The 20,550-nt window shown below is 42.3% G+C and overlaps 1 protein-coding gene across 11 annotated transcripts in view; it reads left to right on the top strand.

The window, feature by feature from the left end:
* The first annotated feature begins 591 nt into the window (after positions 1 to 591).
* LOC108425729 (R3H domain-containing protein 1) overlaps positions 592 to 20,550 on the top strand; it is a 71,269-nt gene continuing 51,310 nt past the window's right edge. For 7 of the 11 annotated variants that reach the window (XM_037534622.1, XM_037534621.1, XM_037534624.1 and 4 more), the window contains exons 1-3: positions 12,012 to 12,166; positions 18,886 to 19,053; positions 20,039 to 20,279. In XM_037534622.1, coding sequence (XP_037390519.1) covers positions 20,067 to 20,279 — 213 coding nt within the window. In that variant the 5' untranslated portion in view covers positions 12,012 to 12,166; positions 18,886 to 19,053; positions 20,039 to 20,066. Of the gene's footprint in view, positions 700 to 11,959; positions 12,167 to 18,885; positions 19,054 to 20,038; positions 20,280 to 20,550 lie in introns of those variants that run through there. The other 4 variants (XM_037534615.1, XM_037534616.1, XM_037534617.1 and 1 more) reach the window with 4 other exon arrangements.

The following is a 20,550-nucleotide window of genomic DNA, read 5'->3' as shown; positions in this document are numbered from 1 at the left end:
TGTTACCTTAACCTATACTGTAGTTAGGGCGTCAACTTTGTATGAAACAAAGTAGTTTTTCACATGCCTGTAATTGTAGCTAGTTGAACCTCTGACACATCTGAACCCATTTAGTATTACATCTCTGTGGATACTATACACAGAATTAATGTATCTGCCGTGATTTGTAGCCCAAACAACATTCATCCAAACAGGATGGATGAGGAGGGATGTCATTTGCACAGTGGCAGGGGTTCTTTTTTTGTCGTTCTTCAGACTAGGTGGGTGGTGTCTCCTTGCACACTCTCTATTTAATTATATTACCATTAAACTTTAAACTGTTTCAGGAGGCGGGACCCCGTTTCACTTTTGAACCATCCGATTCGCTGTGGTCCCTGCCAGTCACTCGACTGCCCGCGCCCCTTTCTCCGCTGCCTTTCTTTCCTCGTCCTGGGCTGCATTCCAACATGTGTACCGGTGCACTTACTTAGGGCGCTTAGCTTGTGCGCACTTGTGTTTTCCGCCAAAGGCAGCCAAAAGTCTACGCACTAGCTAGGCACCCTCGCTAGGACACAAATACGCATATTGGGCAGCGGCCCTAGTAGCCCCAGTGTTGCTGACTGATTGACTTGTTCAGTTTAGCGTGCTAAGCTGTACATGCTTCTGCGACATTGATTTTGGTTTTCTTCTGGAAAGTTTCAGACTCTGTCATTGATATCGGTACGTTCATGTTTGGTTTTTGTTCTTAATGTACTTGCTGATAAGTAATGTGATGTGCGTTTGTGGCCAAACTGACAATCTTAGCGTAACTGTAAGGGCACACTTAGCTTAAGGTAGTAGCATAGCTATCGGCATTAGCCGGTGGGTTTCATCGAAAAAGACCGTACGTTGCTAACCTAGCTAGCCGAGCTAGCGCGTCAGTGTCCGTGGCGGCATGTCAGACACGACAGCTTAGTAAACCGTTTAAACGTGTGTGAAGTCATTCCTGCCTGCATTGCCAACAAAGGTGTTTGGTTATAAAGCACGACTGTGGGACTTGAACTGGCCAGCCAGCATTTAGCACGACTCTCGCGTACACATTAAAACCGGCTAGCTAGCTGCTTTTTGACGGCGCTTCATAGTGTTAGCCAGCTAGCTTCGGTGTTACACGCGTCAGCGGGAGCTGTTTGTTGAATGAAACGGTAAAAGGAGATAAAGGAGATGGATAGCGTGTTCGGGAGAGAAATGGAGACCTGCTCAGCTCTTTAACTTCAATTAATCGCTCTCGTTAGCTGGTCAGCTACGGTCGCTCAGCCGTTAGCTGGCTGTCGAGCTCCCTCTCTCTCACACGGACGGCGGCTCTTGACGTTTAGCTAATCTAAGTTAGTGGTGAGGGCCTGGCTGGTGGTCAGGGTCACAGAGCAAATAGGCTTTCTGGTTTTAGGAGCTCACTGTTAAGTTGTGTGTAAATGTCTCTCGAATTCTCTTTTATCTCTCAAACGAGCCGTTCCTGAAAATGTTTGGCTTCAGCGGGTTTAATGTTCAGCGAAGCTTAAAGGGGAATTCCGCTGTTTTTTCTGTGTAATTCAGGGGCTGTAATGTAAACAAAGTCATTCCGCGTGGTTTGATGTGAAATGATTCGTTATAGAGAATGACTCAAAATTCTTTGCAGTGATGGTTATAGGAACCAAGGGTCGTGATGTATACAACACAAATATAGCTATTTTATTTAATATCCAGAACCACCAGTGAACCTACACGTGCCTTCTGATGTTTTGTATGTAATGTTGATGATGGTAAAGTTCTGGTAAATCTTTCTTTGGGAGCTTTTGCCTTACAACACATTTCTTTTATCCTTCCACCATGATGGGTTGAAATAAGCTGATTTAAAAACGATTTGGACCAAAAACCTTATTACAGAACTATTGTAATACAAAAACTTTCTGAGACGGAGCTTTTAGGGGCATTAAACTCCTCAGATGTCTGGTCTCTATCACTACTATAGTGAACAATTCTGACTTGGCGAGTTTTTCTAGAACGGAGCATTTCCAACTAAAAAAAAAAACTCTCTGATTGACTTTGTTGATATGTTAGCCATTTAATTATGCAGAATTTTGAAAAATCGGTGGAGTTTCCCTTCAAGCTTACAGTCACACAGTGAAACTTGTCTGTGGTGCCCACGATGTGCTTGGCTGTGCAACGACTAACCATTTGAACAGGTTTATAGTGGTTGACATTTATTTTGACTTGTAGTCACTTTGACGCATATTTAGTCTTAGCCGACTTTCTTGGCCTATCTCTACGTCCAGCAGACTCGCTTTGAAGATATTAAAACCTTGAAGAAGGTCATTCTGCTTGTTTGCTCTGTGGCTTATGCTCGCTTAATCTGTAGAGAGTCAGTCAAAAATTAGTTAAGAGCTAAAATGCATGAGCTGCAGGCCAGATGGCCTCCCAATCAAGCTTCATGCTTTCACAAAGCACGCTAATTTTATTCATAAGTCTAAATGCTTGGATTGTCTCTTGCTGTGCCATTCAGTGCCTGTATGCTAGTCAGTAAGATACACACAGCCCTGTTTCTGTTCCATTTATACCAGTAGGTTGGCTCACACCTCCTTGTAGCTGGAATTTGTAGTTTTATTCTAGGTGGACAAGTAAGCTGCAGCTTTTAGGTGACATTGGCCTACTTTACTGATTTATAGCTAGGTGTCAGTTCTGAAAAGGATTGAAAATGAGTTAATGTTATTTACACTGCACTTTTCTTTGTGTAAGATGCAGCGTGGAGGATATGAATGTGTGCATGTGGGTTTGGGCTGCAGCTCATTGTGGTCAAAATAATGCAGACCAGTTTATAATTATGCCTCATTATTCTTTCACGAATACATTTTGAATGTGTTTCAACACACATCAAATCACAATATGGTGCAATACAACAACGCAATACCAATATTTTGTATATGTTGTGCAGCCCTGCTGGTCAGTTTAGTTCCTAGTTTTCACTACAGCCTTGCAGTCTGTCCAGGAGCCTTTCTCGCAAAGCATGTTCAACTTAGATGGGGTTGGCCTTACAGAACCTGACAAATCTAACCTCGTTTAACTCGGTTAACAACTTTCTTTGTCAATCTAGGTGTAGATGCTCAAGATATGTTTAACATCTGTGTGCAAGAACATGAAAGTGTGACGTTTTTAACAGCCAGTTGCATTAAACAATATAAAAGGTTGCTTGTTTTTTAAAGTGGGGTAAAAAGAAGTCACGTTACAAACAGGTAGAACGTAAGGCATTTATAATAGTAAAAAGCAACACTGCATCAGGGTTAGTGCTTGTTGCTTTATAAGTGGTTGACACCACAAATGCGATCAGTCCGATTGGTCCAAGAGCTGTTTATGAACCAAAACTCTGAAGTAAACCTGCTCTGGAGCAGGTTAGGCTTGCAGCATAAGTTGTAATGGAGATGTACTCCAGTAAAAACTGATCCACTGTAATGAGACAGAAAATCCAGGCTCCAGATGATGGAGAACCTGCCAGACATGGCTTAAATTAGGTTATTGGAACAGGTGTGTTTTTTTTTTTTTTTTTTTTATATAAACACATATGTGTCTAGGGGTAGGCGATATGACAAAAATATAAAATGATATTTGAAGACATTGTATTGATGCTCTCTGTATTGCAGTGCATAGTTTTTTGGAACAGACAAAAGCACACCCAGCATTGCCCCATTTAAAAAATACAGTGAAATGAAAAACTATGAATACAGTCATTTCCATTGCGCTGAATACAGTTAAACAGGACTAGTTATGCCCTGCTTGTGATGAAACATAGTCTGTTGGTTTTCTTTAAGTACTGACAAGATCCAAGATATGCTGGGAAAAGCATATTGTGGCGTAATGTATCACAATAATGATGAAATATTGTGATGTTGCCCGCCCCTATATGTGTCTGATTTTGGTCACTTTGCTTGGATGTGAACAGACAGACAGGATAAAATTAAGAAAATCAGAATTGTACATTAAAGCCTGCAGTTTTTAACACAAACTTGAATCATAAAGAAGCCTATTATTTTTGGCAGTAGCCACCACGATGAGTTCTCTAGTCTAGGACTTGACCTTGCGATTGTTTATCACGCTTGTATTGTATTGTTAGGCCGCACTGTCCCGTTTCTGTCACGGGGAAAATAAATAGCATGCGAATGGCTGCGGGAAGAACGGATCCGCAGGGCTCCAGCAGAGCCCCACCAGGGTGAGTCTAATCTGAATCTTTAGGGGACAATTCTCACCTTAGCTTTCATGCAGATTTTAGACTGTGCTATTTAAACCTTCAGCACTGAAGTAGGGCGGAACAGCTCTGTGGCCTGATGTTCGCCGTTGGGAACCAAAACAAATATAAAAATGATTGGTTTACCAACTTAATGTAGAGCGTGGTGGGTGAGGTTGTCAGATCTCTGCCTTGGTGGATAAGTTTTTCCATATTACTTTAACAAGTAGTAACCTGCTGTCACAAATGCGCTAGAATGTTGTGTTGTGCTGCAACTTTGGCAGTCGTGGGCTGGAGGTTAGGGAACTGGCCCTGTCGCCGGTTCGATTCCCAGAGCCGACAGTACATGACAACTGCTCCCCAGGCGCTGCGGATAGGGCTGCCCACTGCTCCAGGCAAGTGTACTCACTGCCCCCTAGTGTGTTTGTGCTCACTAGTGTGTATGTGGTGTTTCACTTCACGGATGGGTTAAATGCGGAGGTGAAATTTCCCTGTTGTGGGACTAATAAGGGACTTAATCTTTGACAGTCCAGGCTTCACTGTCTGCGCCGTCAAATTATGATAGTGAATAGTTATCAAGGGAGTCAATCACACACACACACACGTTTTCTAAGCCGCTTCTCCCTCAGGGTCGCGGGGGGGAGTCAATCAGAAAATGCAAATCTGATGTGGATGTAAGCGAAACTGTTTTTACTATTTAAGTGCAGGCACAAGAGTCTGTTTTAATTCATGTTTCCACACAGACTTCAGAAGTGGCTGATAAAAGTTCTGAGTGCTACAAAAAAAATCTGCTTGTCGCAGTGGAAGGTGTGATGGTGAAAAAGTTTATTTCAGACCCTAGTAATGAATTTTCAGGTTATGGATTTTTGATCTCTTATCTTTGGGCGCCACAGTTTAGGCTGAGCTGGCATCTCCCTGTGCAAATGGCCTTAAAACGGTTAAACAAAAGAAAATGCTGGCGAGCCATTCCACGCTTGGGCATTTCTTGCAAGTCCAGTTAGCATGTTACTTGCATATGAGGGCCCATGCACAGAAAGATACGCAACCGGCCAGGAAAAATAGGTGCTGTGCAAATATTTACAACTATATTTGCTGCTGCATGACTAGGAAAGATACTGGAGACCTAGGTATTAGTAGGCTGTATTTCCAAAAATGAAACAGATGTAAAATGACACAAGGGTATTTTCAGGATAGTTTGCTTTAATCCTAGGGGATAAAGCAGATTTCTATGCTTGTTAAACTACTCTTCTCTATTAATAATGGATTTCTTAATGTATTTTTTATTTTCATTTTTGATGCATGTTAAAACATCTAAGAATGCTGAAAATTGAGATCTTTCTGAATAAGAAAACACATTTGCAATATATCTGACTCTTCAGCTGCAAGTTATTGTTATTCCAGTTAAACAAATCGGTAAGCTCTTTTAGTGATGTGAATTGTAGGAGTGGGTTCAGTTCACAATACAGGGCTCATTATTCGGTATTCTTACAACATTTCAAACAAAATGTGCAATGGAGAACGATCAGCAGGCTCATGAATTAGGATTGTTTATTAAGTTAGATTGAACCTAAAATTTCTGTCCTGTTGTTGTGGGTCATTTTATACTGGGCTACATAGCATTTTATGCTGTACACCTAACCGGCTCCAGCTTCAGGATTTTTGTGATCATGAATGGCGCTTAGACCAATCGATGACTATCGAAAGTGGGCACTTTTTGCTTCATGACGTATGTGGCGTCAATCACGTGAAGAATATCGCTTATTTAGCAGAGGCAGCAAATCATACTACATACTTTTTGAGAATATAAAGCAATGCACATGGTCAGTTTTGCATAGTGATACGATGCATCATGACACTGATAACACCCGTAGTAAGTGTGTGCGTGAGTACTGGAGTACACAGTTAAACGTTTGTGGCGGAATTCAAATACTGAAATCATAATTTTCATCTATGTTACATTTAATGACGGGACAAGAGAGAAAATATACAGAGCAACGACTCTGAAATGCAGCGTTTATGTTCTAACAGAGCTGTGCAGTGCAATATGTTCTGCCACTAAAAAACATGAGTGCCGTGTTATGGAGAGCATTGATAAGGCAGAGATAGCGCAGCGTTTGTCGCTCACTGTGTTGGGCAAACATTAAGTCCAGAAACAGTTAAAATATATTTCTCTGACAAAAAGAAAAACATGTGGAGAGTGAGTTTTCATTAGCAACTAGTGTTGTACTAGTTTTAGCTTGTTGGCTCATTTGATGCAGTCTTTATTTTGTTGCCCAATCGACATGAAAACGTACCGATTTAAAGTAATGTTTTGAAAAGCACTCCTCTGTGCGATGCTAAAGCTTTGCACAACACCGGTGCGTTCTCCTAAAAAGGTAAACCACAGTTCTACATTAATTTCAAACTAAATCCGTTTCTTCTTTTTTGCTATTATTTTCCCTATCCCCAGTTAACGGGATATTCGTTTATGGGCTTTCACAGATATTGGAATATCAAAATCGGTGGAAATGCATGTCCCTAACCCCAAATGAGTTCCACTCTGAATGTGTGTGTTCACTCAGAAACTATAACAGTCCGTTCAGAAACAAATGCAGCACTGTGCTTCTTGTATATAATGATAGAAAACGCAGTAGCACATGTAAATCTCTTATTGCACATGCTGATGCATTTTACTAGTACTGTAGTACTTCTGACCAAAAATTAAATCTCGGTCTTGACGGAATTCTGTCTTATTATGGATTCAGACATTGTTAATCCTAAAAAGCATCTGAATTAATTAGAAACTGACAGTTTTCTATCATTATTTCTCATCAACAGTACCTAACAGAATTGAATCAGTCATTTCTGAACATGTTTAAATTAAATCTGTTTGCTGCCATTTGGGGATCTAATAGAACCTTTCCATGATGGCGTAACTGTGTTTGTTTTATTTTTTTAATTGTTTGCTGGTTCCAAAACTCAAATAGTCCTCTGACAGCAGATCAGAATATTATTACTATATTTTCATTTAAAATATTTTTTTGTTGGGTTTACATTCAGTGGACTTAAGGGATGTATTGTTTTGTTATTTTACAACATATATTTAAAATATCATTATTATTATTATTATTATTATTATTATTATTAGAGTGCTCAGCGCTGTGGCTTGTGCTGTGTGTTGTTGGAGTCGATCAGATTGGTAGTTTTTAATAAAATTAAGTTTAAAAATTAAAAACCTCCCATAAGAATGAACTGTGGAATGATCAGAACTTCAACTTTGACCTAGAAACTCCATTTCAGTTTTAATTGGTAGAGAAACTTGTCTTTTTTGAAACCTCAAAATATCTCATCATTTTATCAATTAGCTTTAGAGTTATGAGCATTTGTCTGGCACTAGGCAGAAAACTGCCCCATTCACTCCCATGTAAATTTCTCAAAATCAGAATCTGCTTATTTCAAGATTTTCTCTGTGTTTAACTCGTCATAACTTTGAGATTTTCTTCTCAGTACACACAACATTACACCAAAATAATCCTCAAGGGGTCTTATCTCACACCATCTACCCGGTTAAACGATAGAGTAACATTTCCTGAGTTATGACTGTTTGTTCAGAGGGTGCAAATCAGACTCAAACAAGGCTTCTCCACTAAGACCCCCCAAACACATACATTTTTCACTCACACACACACAGACAGACAGACAGACAGACAGACAGACACATACCCAAGGAGGTTTTCGCTTCTCGTTTATTAATGCTAATAATTATTTTCATTTTCTAAAAATATTCTTAATCTGGTTGCAGTTTTGTCTTGATCTTGACTTGGGCTACTACAAAGTCTTGATTTTTGCTCTGACAAGATGTGTCCAAGCCTCAGTCTTGACTCACCTGTAATGGTCATGATTACAGCACTACATTTTACCATGCCAGACAAACAACCATCTCAGCTCAGCTCAGCAGCAGATTTGAGTAGTTACAGGGGACAAAGCTTCAAATTTCTGTAAATATTGCTAAAGGTACTTTTGATAAGACATTTAAATGCTATGCAGCAGTAGGCTACAACGCCAGAGGATGAGGACTAACAATGTTGCATAAGCCCTAACCCTCCTGTTTAGGCTGGAGAGAGTGTTTCAAAAGTACATCTGTTCTGTGCGAATGTCATAACTGCACAGGCATGCCCAGAAAACAAACACGCGGACAGTTAGAGGGCGGTGGTGGGTGATAGGTGGGATTCGGTTGTGTGTCGCTGGGTTCGTGCCGAGACGTCAGGACCAATCGGTGCCTTGTTCCGTTCCACTTTGACACGACTTTGTTGCCAGACGTCACAGCGGAGCTGGCGGTAGCTGCAGGCGAACCTCAAGCCACAGTGACCTGCTCTCCCCACTGTTCAGGATGTCTCTGCCTAATGAGGATGAGCTATTATCCACTCAGCACCACCACTCTGCTTCCTCCTGCCGCTTTCAGCTTTCTCCAACACGCTGATCAGAGATCAGCTTTCTATGCCATTGTCATGCTGCAGTAGGTATGGTTTGGCTAGGAGGAATCGGCCCCAAAAAAACGCCGGTGTTTCAGTCCCCTCTACCCTTCGGGAGCTCGTTAGAGGCTGTCTGTTATTGCAGCCCCTCTTCATCGGCCGTTTCCTGCGCACTTTAGGGTGGCTCCGGCCTCCGTGGGGAGCACGTAAATAAACACATTTGTCACTTCTCTTCTCAAAGCAAATTGCATCGCGGGCCTTAATTATACAGCAGGGCTCCTCTGCCTGCTTTATAATGCAGATGAGGCTGCTGAGACACAGCGCTTTGGCAGCGTTTGTGTGAATTTTTTTCCTCCTCCTGTTCTTGCAGGGAGGAGAACAGAGGCCTAGAAGGATGCTACTCTTCTTTTGGGAGTTTTCGTCTATTTTTTTAATCATTTTTTGTTGTCAGTGTAATTTATTACTTTTGTAAAAAAATGTATTTAATTATTATTATTATTTTTGCAAACAAAGCCAATGAGCCGGATGAGGCCGGGTTCATTAGTTCAGCCGTTGTCAGCCTTAACTGACCGTGACTGCTGTTTTCTTGTTTTTAAGTGCTGGCTATTTCTTTTGTGTTATAACCACACCTGTCCTACTTTTGCCTGGCCTCGGAACAGGGTATGCTTATTTCCCACAGATCCTCAAGGACGTTATTCTGTGTACTAGATTCAAAAAGAAACCATTGCATCTTAGATTTTTGATCTGGACTGCGTCGTCCCTCAGTCCACCTGTTTATCTTTGACTCACTCTTTAGACTTCTCATTCACCATCCTTTTCCCCATTCACTTCAGCTGCTTGTATCTGTGGCAGCCTGTAGGCATGATGCCAGCTTTTAAGTCTACTTAGCAGTTAAGCTCATTCCTTATTAACCATTACTAGGCTATGTGTAATTACGTGCCTAAAGCTGGAAATCAGGAAGTGCTGTACCAGCATAATGAGTCTACACTTGCAGTTGCCTAGTTAGAGGTGCGTTGGACGATGTGGCAGGTGGCAGTTGCGAAACTGGTTCCAGGCGGGAATTGTGGAGTCGCTTGATATCTCTGGACAAATCTTTGACGTGAGAGGTTGGTGAGGTGATCTTTGTGTTTATCAAACCTCCTAAATTGAATATACAGCATATACTGCACCCTGCGTAGTGGATACTAGAGCATGATACCACATTTGCTTTTCTTATACCGTTAATGAATTCTTCAGAATCGGCCAATAATGATGCTGACAAGCTGTTTTTAATTGACGTGCTTTAGGTAGGCTAAAATTAGGCTGTCATGTTCAAACTATTCACACTGCTTACATTACCACATCGCACAATGTGATATGTGATATCCAGCATTTTTGCTGATATCGGCCCAATATCAATACGGATTGATCGGGATATGAGGCATAATCGAAAAGACCATCATAACAGAGTTAGTTTACATAAACACCAGGCCGACATTTAAGAACTAGTGCCATCTAGTGATTACTGAGGATCGCCAGCCGTTAGTTCCCGTCTCCACATGTCTGCTCTGAAAATTTGCACTCGTACACACTGTGAAGACGACAGCTAATGGTCGAATACACACATCGCGTCTGCCCCAACGGGAGCAACGCTCGGCAGCAGAAGTTGACAATCTAAAACCACAAAATTGCAGCTTACGAAGTAAAGAATATATTGTGTGAATGACAAGCTACAAAGCCTGTGTATTAGGTAAACCTATATACCATGATAATCAGCTGTCCAATAGGAAGTTTCAGTCCCATTTCAACAAATTTATCCAGCAGTGCTTTCCAGCAGTATCCCAAATGTGCTCTGTGCAGTGCTAATGTCATCCTTCACTTGCTTAATCCGGGTAACGTCCTTTTGGCTGCACTAAACTGTGCTCTCCTGAAAGCTTTTGCTGTTTATTTCCCACTCAGTAATTTTCTCACAAGCATGGGTCATGGACTTCAATACAACAGGTGTTTGCAGTTATTTATTCTGTGCACTAAATCATTAAAAGTCTGGGCAGCCTGACTGAAGACCTGGATGGAATATGGATGTATTTGCAGAAACGTTTTGGTGACTCTTGTCTAAGCACATTGCAGCTCCAACGCTAAACTAAGGAATCAAAATGTAGATGTCAGCCATGTGTTAAGTGGACTGGAATTAGCTTAGGAGTTAGCTACTTCCCCACAGGCTTCAAGAAGCTACCGAGTACCAATTCTGACCAACTGAAATAATAACTTGCACTAGTAGGGATGTCGGTAGCTGTCCAGTTTTCTGGGAGTGATTTGAGCCACGATAGAAAATTCTTCTGTAATTCCAGACAGAACCACACGTTACCAACAAACGCAAAATCAGATTGCAAATCAACTTGTAACATTCAGTTAATGTAATATTGAGATGTAACCAGAACGTTTACATTTTTTGTTTACTCCAAGTGCTTTTGTTTATTTTTTGTCTTCTTAGAAAAATGTCAGTTATCCCTTCAGGAAGCACAGTTGTCTTTTAGAGACAACAGTGAAAGTTAAAAAAATTATTTCTGAATTACCAAAAAATACATCAGTTCAAAACTAAATGTTGGAGTTTTGTTATTGATGTATTGAAAACGTATCATATCGTGATGCAAAATGCCAATACTTATTGTAGCGTGAATTTTGCGTACCGTTAAATCCCTTCTTTAAGGTAATTAAGTGAAAAGGTGAGGAGGAGAACGAAAGTAGGGGAAAATGCAGGATAAAATCCTGAGAGACGGACGGCGAGAACCCGAACGAGAAAGTTGAACCTGTTAAACAACGTGCGCAGTCCTGTGTTTACACTCAGCTCTGTGGCTGAGTTTATGTTGAGTATACATTGTGGGATGTGAGTGCATGCTACAGTTAAAAGGTTTATGGGGTACAGTAGGGGCTCCTAGGGGCTCCTGTGTTGGTTATGTACTGAGAGTGTAGACTTCAGCTGAAAGGTTTGTGGTAAAATAAGGACACTGGCTGTATTGAGTGTCTACTCCAGATTCAAATGTCTCATGGACTGTAGAAGGTGCATGAATTCTGTTGGCACACTCTGTCCCTGACAGACTCTCCCTCAGCGGCAGTCCAACACACACACACCAGCCAAATGTGTGTTTGAGCGAGCCCCTCCACTCCCCCCCCCACCCCCCCCCCCCCCCCCTGTCATCTGTCTCTCAGGTCCGCGGGGCCAGCTGATTGGCTAATAAGGGAGGGGCTCACATTAGCTCCCACATGCCGCAGCCGTCCTGCGGGGCTTTGTGATTGGCTTAGATGAGGATGACCTCACTAAAGCCAGCTGTTGATTTGGCTCCGCGCGTGTGTGTATGCGAGAGAGAGAGAGAGGCAGGGCTGGTTGTCGTGGCGATGGGTTGGGGCAGGTACACGAGCGGTCGTCTGCCAGACAGAGCTGAGGTGAGCGCCGCTCCGTTCGATGCTGCCGACGGTGCTATGGAGACTAACGATGTAAGCTGAAGAGCAGATGAGGCTCGCTGCGAGGCAGGTGTGTGTGTGAGGGGGTGCGTGCGAGCTGTCCCATTGCGGCGTGTGTTGATGTAGCTTGAGATTTGTTTGTGTGTAGTTTTGAAATATAACGTCCTGTGTGCTGTACTGCACCTGAGTTGACACTGTGGAGGGTGAATGAATGTAGCACCACTAAGTATTCTGCAGCTAATATAACATCCTTTGTGCTGTGCTGCACTTTATGGGACCCGAGTTAACGCTGTTGGGAAGACAGATTAACGGAGCACTAGGCATTCTGTAGTGTTACAATACAAAGTCCTTTGTGTGATCTTGCGTCCTCTTATTCGACCTGAATTAAATCAGCTTGGAAAGTAAATAAATTGGTATGTATTGTGTCGAGTGAAAATGGCATGCCTGTTGTGCTTTACTACAGTTTCTATTGGGACCTGAGTTGAGTTGACTTGATCTGAAATGAAGTTATATTCCAAATTTGATGCTTGTAAGCCATTTAAATTCTAAATTAGGCCACTTTTCTGTAAGGTAATGTCACATCTGTGTAGTAGGTGAGCAGAGTAGTTGAACAAGAGTCCAAATCTCTGTAAGGTAATGCTGTCTGGGCATGAAGTCATGTCTGACTGGGAGATTTCAGAAAGGCTTTGATTATCTCGTGAGAACGAGGGACCAGGTGCTTAATTCAGAGTTACTGTTAAACTCGCTACAGCTGATAAATTCACAAAAGATCATGTACATGTTTGTTTGAAGATGCTGGTTGCCTGGAATAGGAACATAACTTGTGCCTTGGCTCACGGCTTCTGCGCCTCATTTCATATTTCTGTGAAAAGCGCCTGAGGCCACTATTAGCAGACAGCATCGTGTGTGTGTTCTACCGTGTCACGCTCCGGCGGTGTAAATTGCGGCGCGTGGCTGCGGGCGCTTGCTTAATGCCGTTAACGTGCGGAATATTGTAACTGAGACGGCGGGGAAGGAGAAGCCACAGACAGAGAAAAATGGCAGACAATAAAATAGAAAGAATAAAATCATGTTTTTATATATGTGTGTATATATAGTTGTATGTGCTTCATAGTTCAGTTAATTTGGGTCATGCTGAGGGTGCATTGTTAATGAATGGCTGGCTGGCTTGCTGGCTGCTTTTTTCTCTTTGGGACAAATTTGCTGTAAAAATTGTGCCAGTGCCTATTAATAATATTCACAATATCTGCACCTTTCATTATTGTAGCTCTTACTTTTTATATTTCTTCATTTCTTGTGTTGACAATGGAAATGAAACTGGCTTCTGCAGTTTGGCTATGAAAAATACTAAATGTCCTCTCATATGATGCCCTGGATAGTTAATACATCATGTATCATGACTAAATATCATACGCTGATGGTGACATTATTTTAAGCAATTACCTGCCATTAATGGTATGATGATGATGATGATGATGATGATGAAGTGCAGTTCTATAATTTATTTTTTTAGCCTCTAACAGTTTGTTCAGGCTTCACAGACGGCACCCATTCTTATCATTAAGACGATAGCCTGAGCTCCGTCATTTCATAAAAAATGTAATAAAATTCCTATTATTTAATTGTTTCAGGTGCAAATCTGAAGACACCTGAAATAGCAGATACGGTTCAGATTAGTTCGATGGCATCTGCCCTCATTCTTGCTCAGTTCTGCCAGCGTCGGTCCAAAAGTCCGAGCACCCCAGCGGAGGTTTCTGCCCAGCAGGTGACCATAGTGAGCAACAAAGCTTGAAGCGCTCCTCAATGCTGTTTTGTGCAAATATTCAGTTTTTTGAAGCTGCCTTTATTTCTAAACGTTGTTTGATAACGTCAGTTGTTCTCGGACCTGTGGCAACCTAAAACCTTCACTGGGCAAATGTCTTAACTTGTGGTCATGTTAACTGGTGCAAAACCAGCAAGCAAACAACTTGAAAACGTCGCTGAAGGTGATTTGCACGTTTTGCGCCCTCTTGTGGCGTGAAAGAGAAGTGGAAGTGCAGTGATGCGCTAAATCGCTAGCTGTCTCTCGGCTGCATATTTCGCAGCGTTTCTGTAACATTAAGATGTTAATAAGAAAAGGATCAATAACGGGAATCAAATTGATGTCAGCATATCTTATGATTTCACTTGTTGTTGGGAATCTGGCTTTAAAACAAGCAGGACCGGTTTTTCTGATTCAGATTAAGACCAAGTTTAGACTTAAAAAGGTGTGGTTTTCAGTGCTGAATCACTGGCTCTGTGCCTTAGTCTAAGACTAGACATCATTCATTGGCAGTTGGTGTTTAATTCAGTCACACGCAGTGGAAAAAATACAATATTACAAGCTATTAATATAATATTACTGTGTTTCGTGCAGCTTCATTTGCCTGAAACAGTCAGGATGCGTCACACAGCGTCTCTGAGAGCCAGTGCGGCAGCAGCGCGGAGGGGACCGTGTTCCTCTGTTAATGGACGGCTGTTCTGGAGAGAGCAGGTGTGTCGGACTGAGCGCTCGCCAGCGGCTCGTGTTTCAAATGTAGATTCCTAGTTGTGGCCTTTGTTTGTGGCCGCATCAGATCTCTTATAAAGTCGAGTCTTAGAACTGTGGAGCGGTGTGCTCGGCCTGGTGGGGAGAGAGAGAGAGAGAGAGACGGTCAGACAGATTGTAGAGATGTTCAGTAGTTCTGGCCGCGCTGATGGTCTGTAATGTAAGCGCTGTGATTTCTTTATGTGAACTTTAAGCCCTTTACAGTAGAGTTCATCCGCGGGGCGAGCGCCTCCGCTTCCCGCTCCTCTCCGCGCCTCCTCGGTCCTAATCGTCCTTGAGTGGAGCACTTAGCGCCGGTGTGCGATTAGCAAACCGCGCTAGCGGTGAGCCCTCTGACCCGCACGTACGAACCGCGGAGCTCGCGTTAGTTAGCGCGGGCAGTTAGTCCCGGACACCGAGAGAGAGGGGGGGGGAATAAAAGAGCGAAAGGGAAAGAAAGACGGAGGAATAAACGACAGTTTAAAGAGAGGCTTTAGTGTGCGCGCGATGCCTGTGGGGGATTTTACACCTTCATCCCTCCACACGGAGCACAGCTACTGCAGGATCACACGCGCACGCACACGCGGGCAGGTCTGACGGGGCGTGACAGACCGGCTGCGAGCTCGGATGCCAGCACAGCTTCTGTGTGAGTGAAGGAGGGCGGTCGGGATGCTGGCTAGCACCTGCTTCTGTCATGGACACCACCTGTGTTACCGTCACCCGCCGTGTGGTGCGAATCTCCTGAATCCCGATCAGCTCCACCAGCTCCGGGAGCGGTGGAGAGAATTTATGTCGATACCAACCGCGAAGCCTTACTTTCAGTTCCGGTTCCTGGACGCTTCTTTTTACGACGCCTTCGTTTTAATTACAAACCGAAGTGGGCGTGGCTTAAACCAGAAATGAGTGTAAGGCGCTAGTATTGATTGTAATTGGCTGCGGCCTAATCAGGAAGCGCTGACGTTAATAACATGCAGCCGAATTGTAATTTAGTCAGCCAATCAGCCAATCAGCAGTCTGGAATTTGGAACAAACGTGCTGATTGGCTCACTGATGCTGGGACCGACAACTTGGGTATTTAAATTTTATTATTATTATTATTATTTAGTAGTATTAATTACTTTGTATTTAAGTAAATTTACATATTTTACGGCTGTGGTAACAAGTAACTAAACTAATTTTGTTTCTGAAGTGTAAATAACTCAAAGTATTTATTTGCATTGAGTGAATAAATTTAGTTTGGCTCCTTGTTACCACATGAAGAATAACGGACATCTAACTCAAGCGTCGAGAACGAGATCATGTTCTGCAAACTCAAATATTAATTTAGATGATTTTGTTGAAATATAGTTGAAATATTATTTCCAGTTTGCTGTGTTATCGACGATTAAAACTAGCCCCCCCCTCTTTTCTGTACACCTTCTCAGTCCAAACAGTACATAGATTAGGTTTAAGGACCTATTAACGCTGTTCTTACACAGTGCTATAGCTGTTTATGCAAACGAGGCTTTAAGCTCTGTAACACACGCATTGATTCTTTGATTAGGGGTGAAATAATAAAAATAAAATAAAAGTTTTAAGTGTATTGACATGTATAGTGTCCTCACTGTATTTTATAAATAAAAAAATAATAATTTGTGATGTGTGATGCGGCGGCTGCTCCGTGTGTTTGGACAGCACTGGTAGTTTAGAAGAACAAACATTTCTGAACTGTATAGATTAGGAGCATATCTGTGAGTCCATGATGTGATCAGAAATCTAGCAAGTAGCGAAGCTCATATGTCTTAAATGTGCTTGGTCAAGAGCTCAGCACACCAAAACAAAGTGATTAGTCAGAGAACTCATTTGCATATTGCAGTCTTCTGTGACATCAGTATTGCAGAGGCTGATATCACGATTATGACTACATGCATTGCCCTGTATCATCATTTCTGTCATTTTTCTAAAGGCCAGCTGGCCTTAACATCGTATCCACGTTTCACGATGAGTGGACCAATCCACACCTAGATTGTTTGGTTCTGACTTTTGGTCAGAGAGTCCGAATTTGGTCTCCAAAATAGCAGATGTGAAAGGGACCAAATGACCAAAATCTGTTTTGACCAGCAGAGGTGGTCATGGTCTGGATGAATCTGAACCTGGTTCAGTTCTTTTACAGTATTAACACTTTAGCATGGTTCAGACTTTTGGACCAATTACAGGAAGTTGAGACATCTCCCTCATGAGCTCGGTGAGCTCATCACCCTTTTAACAATAGATGAAGAAAAAGATCCAGAGGAGAAGTAAATTGAGTCGTGATAGCGAATGGGGTGGGTGGGGTTTGGGGGGGGGGGGGGTATTTAATTGTAATTTGGTCCAAAAAAACAAAAAAGTCGTCATTTTGAAAAAACGCATAATCTTGAAACTGCTCTGTTTTCTGAGAGGGTGAGAGAGGATATTTGTTTTTCTCCATTCAAACGGAAAAGATCACGCCGTGAATTGACACAGCCCATGTAGGCGGTGATGACGGGGCGCGTGTGTGTCATGCAAGGGTTTTAGTGCACTCGCTGTATTACAGTGTGAAACCAACGCTAACCGGATTAAATGTGTTCAGCATTACAAAAGCATGAACCTTGGACTTAGAACGAGATCTTGATCCATTGACTTCCATTAAGTTAAGGATGTTTTTCCTTCTTCTGTAAAGTTAGCTTTACATTTGGATGGAGGCGAGATGTGTTGGGCAGTGAGAGTGTGTTACTGCCTCCTATACTGAGGAGTGTGTGTGTGTGAGTGTGTGAGTGTGTGTGAGTGTATGGTATTGTTGACTGGATTATAGAGCCGGGTTGAGTCCACTTGACCTCCTCTCTGTGGACGGTGCCAGGGCTGCGGGTTGCCAAGTTGGTGGTGCCAGCTTGGAGAGAGCTGAAGCTGGTGGGCATCGGGTGGGTGGGTGGGTTGGTGGTGGGGGTATTGATGCCCTGCCAGAGGCAGCAATATGCCAATTTCTCTTTCTCTATCTGTCTTTATCTTTTCCTCTGTCTTTTTTTTCTGTCTGTCTATCCTTGTCTCTCTTTCACTTTATACCTCTACATATTGTCTCTCCCTTTGGTTAATCCATCCTTTCCTTTTCTTTATTTCTGTCCATCTCTCCTTCTTTCAATTCTCCTTTTTCTTTCTTTATCTGTTCTCATTTTCTTTCTCCCCTTCTCTCTCTCATTTCTTTTCTTTCTCTCCTCTCTTTTTCATGTTCTTTCTGCTTGTTTTCTTTCCTCTCTTGTTCTCTCGCTCATTCCCTTTATCCTTTTTTCCTCTCCCCTGTCTGTTCTCTTTCTCTTGCTGTTGGTCTCCATTTTCATCTTTTTTCAGTTTTTTTTCCTTCTCTGTGTTGTCTTTCTTTCTTTTATCTGTATTTATCTTTCTCCTTTCCTTTTTTTCTCTGTGTATTTTTTTCTGTCTCTCCCATTTGTTCTTTGCCTTGTCTCCTCTCTGTTCTCTCTTTTCAGCTCTCCTATTTTCTCCCTCTCCCTTCCTCTCCTTCTGTTTTCTGTCTTCTGTTCCTCTTTCACCTTCTTTCATTTTTCTTTTTCTTTGTCTGTTCTCTCCCCTTTTCTTTCGCTTTACCCTTCATTTCTCTTTTTCTCTCTCCTCACTATTATCTCTATATATTTTACCTTCTCACTTCTGTCTCTCCCTCCCTCCTTTTCTTTCTTCCTCCCTCCCTCGCTGCCTCTGCACACTCAGACGGGGTGTCTGTGCTATCTGTTGGATTGTCGGTTTCTTTCTTTTGTTCTCTCTCTCTCTCTCTCTCTCTCTCTCTCTCTCTCTCTCTCTCTCTCTCTCTCTATTGCAGTAACATTTCTCTTACACCGTGCATTTTAATGCAGGGCAGTGATTTAATTTGATTCTCTTGTTTTGACGCGCTCTCTGTGCTCCTCTCTCTTATGACTGATATCCATATTCCTGCATTCATATTCATGCAGGCAGCACTTTGGTCTTCATCTCAGATTTTGTCAGTTTGTAGAAAGGGAAGGGAGGAGGGGGGATTTTGCAACTTCCTCCCAAAAGATGCCAAAACCTTTCATTCATTTTAATGTCTTGGACACACAAGCACATACAAGCACGCACGCACACACACACACACACACACACACACACACACACACAAAAAAAGCCTTGTCCTTGTCCGACGTCACTGAATCCCCTTTTGGAGTGACCTCAGATGACAGCTGTCTCTGCCCTTTGCCCTCTGTCCCTGTCTGTGCGCGTGTCAGGTGTGTGAGGGTGATGCGGAGTGCGGGTCGTGGTTGGGTGGCCCGACCCCAGCGCTGGTGAAGGAGTCATGGGACTGCAGCCTGTCATCATCGAAGCGTCCTCCGAGCGTTCCTCACCCCAGAGTCCTTCACCCCCCCGAGTTACCATCTCACCGCTTGACACAGCCGGTAAACAGCACACCAGACATTCTCTTCTATTCCAGTCTGACCTCAGAACAATTTAATACATCATGGAATCTCATTTCACCAGAATAAAAAAATAAATACATTTTAAATTCATCAGTGTGTCTGAAAGAACAGTTTAAATAGAAGTAGAACATAGAATAAATCCATTACACCTCAGGTTATTTACTGGTGTACTTCAGGGATGCAGGATTATACTGAAGTTATGTCTGTTTCTGCAGAGAATAGCTTAAAAAAATGGTTTAGTTTTGACAGATATTTCAGACTGTTCTCTCAGACTCCATATTAATTGTACTTGATTGTAATTTTATTCATTCCAATACATTTTCCACCCTGCGTAAGTAAAAACATTACTCTGCGATAGTCTTGCAATTAGATGTCCTAATTTCTTCATTTCATAAAAGCAGAATGTATGTGCGGTCATATGGGTGACGCTGGTGAGATTTTTTTGATCATCCAAGTGTAAATAAGTACACACAATAAAGCACAATTACTGTTTATTTGCTGAATTTAACATACAAAGAAAAACACAGCATTTTTTCTAGCAAATGAGTGAAAATGTGATGAGACAAACTTATTTGCACTTACTTAGCAGTGCAGGTAATATGAACAGTGATGTTCAAAGTTTAGCATACAATTGTAGACGTATCAACAGATATGTACAATGACAAAAACCACGCATCGGCCCACAGCTCCCATATTAGTGCATCCCTTGTTTTTGTTTGTATTTAGTTATTGGGCTGTCCGAAAATGGTCCGAGAGTGTAATTATTGACCAAATGAACATGTTTTATTGTTGATTATTAGAATTGATTCTAACATTAATAACATGGTGTCTCTGTGTCTTGAATTCCACTTCATGGAAAGTCCCACTTCTTTGCATGTTCCTTCCTTTATTTATTTATTTATTTTTACTGCTCCTTCTTCTGAATCATATCTCTGACATCATCTCTCGCTCCCTCTGTCTGCAGTGTGCTTGTGTGTTAGGCTTTAGCTCTGATGAGAATGACTGAGGCTGTATTTGCGGAGAGAAGCTGTGACAGGATGAAAGTCTTTGAGAGCGACAGTCCTCACCCTGACGCCCCGCCCAAACCGCACAGCCCCCAACATGCGCACGAAAACAACACCACACACACTCACCACGACGAGCGTGCACCCAGCGAGTGTGTGAAAGACCAGAGCTGCTCCTCTGACATCAATAACCAAACGCAGGTGAGTGATCGTATAAAGTGTCCTGGTATATCTTGGAAAACCATTTTCAAACTGTACTGTTCATTTTCCAGTGAACTCAGGTGTTTCTGTCATAAGAACCAACTCATATACATACATACATACATACATGCATGCATACATACATACATACATACATACATGCTGTATATCTTTCTATTCAGCCAACAGTAGCACCTCGCCCACTCACACTGACGTTATAAGGAGTATTTCTGCATAGATTGCTTCTCGAATGAGGCACAACACAGGACAA

Source organism: Pygocentrus nattereri, chromosome 25 (assembly GCF_015220715.1).
Source record: "Pygocentrus nattereri isolate fPygNat1 chromosome 25, fPygNat1.pri, whole genome shotgun sequence".
Classification (NCBI taxonomy): Eukaryota; Metazoa; Chordata; class Actinopteri; order Characiformes; family Serrasalmidae; genus Pygocentrus; species Pygocentrus nattereri.
The sequence above is the reverse complement of the archived record's forward strand: the minus strand, read 5'-3'. Positions and strand labels throughout refer to the sequence as shown.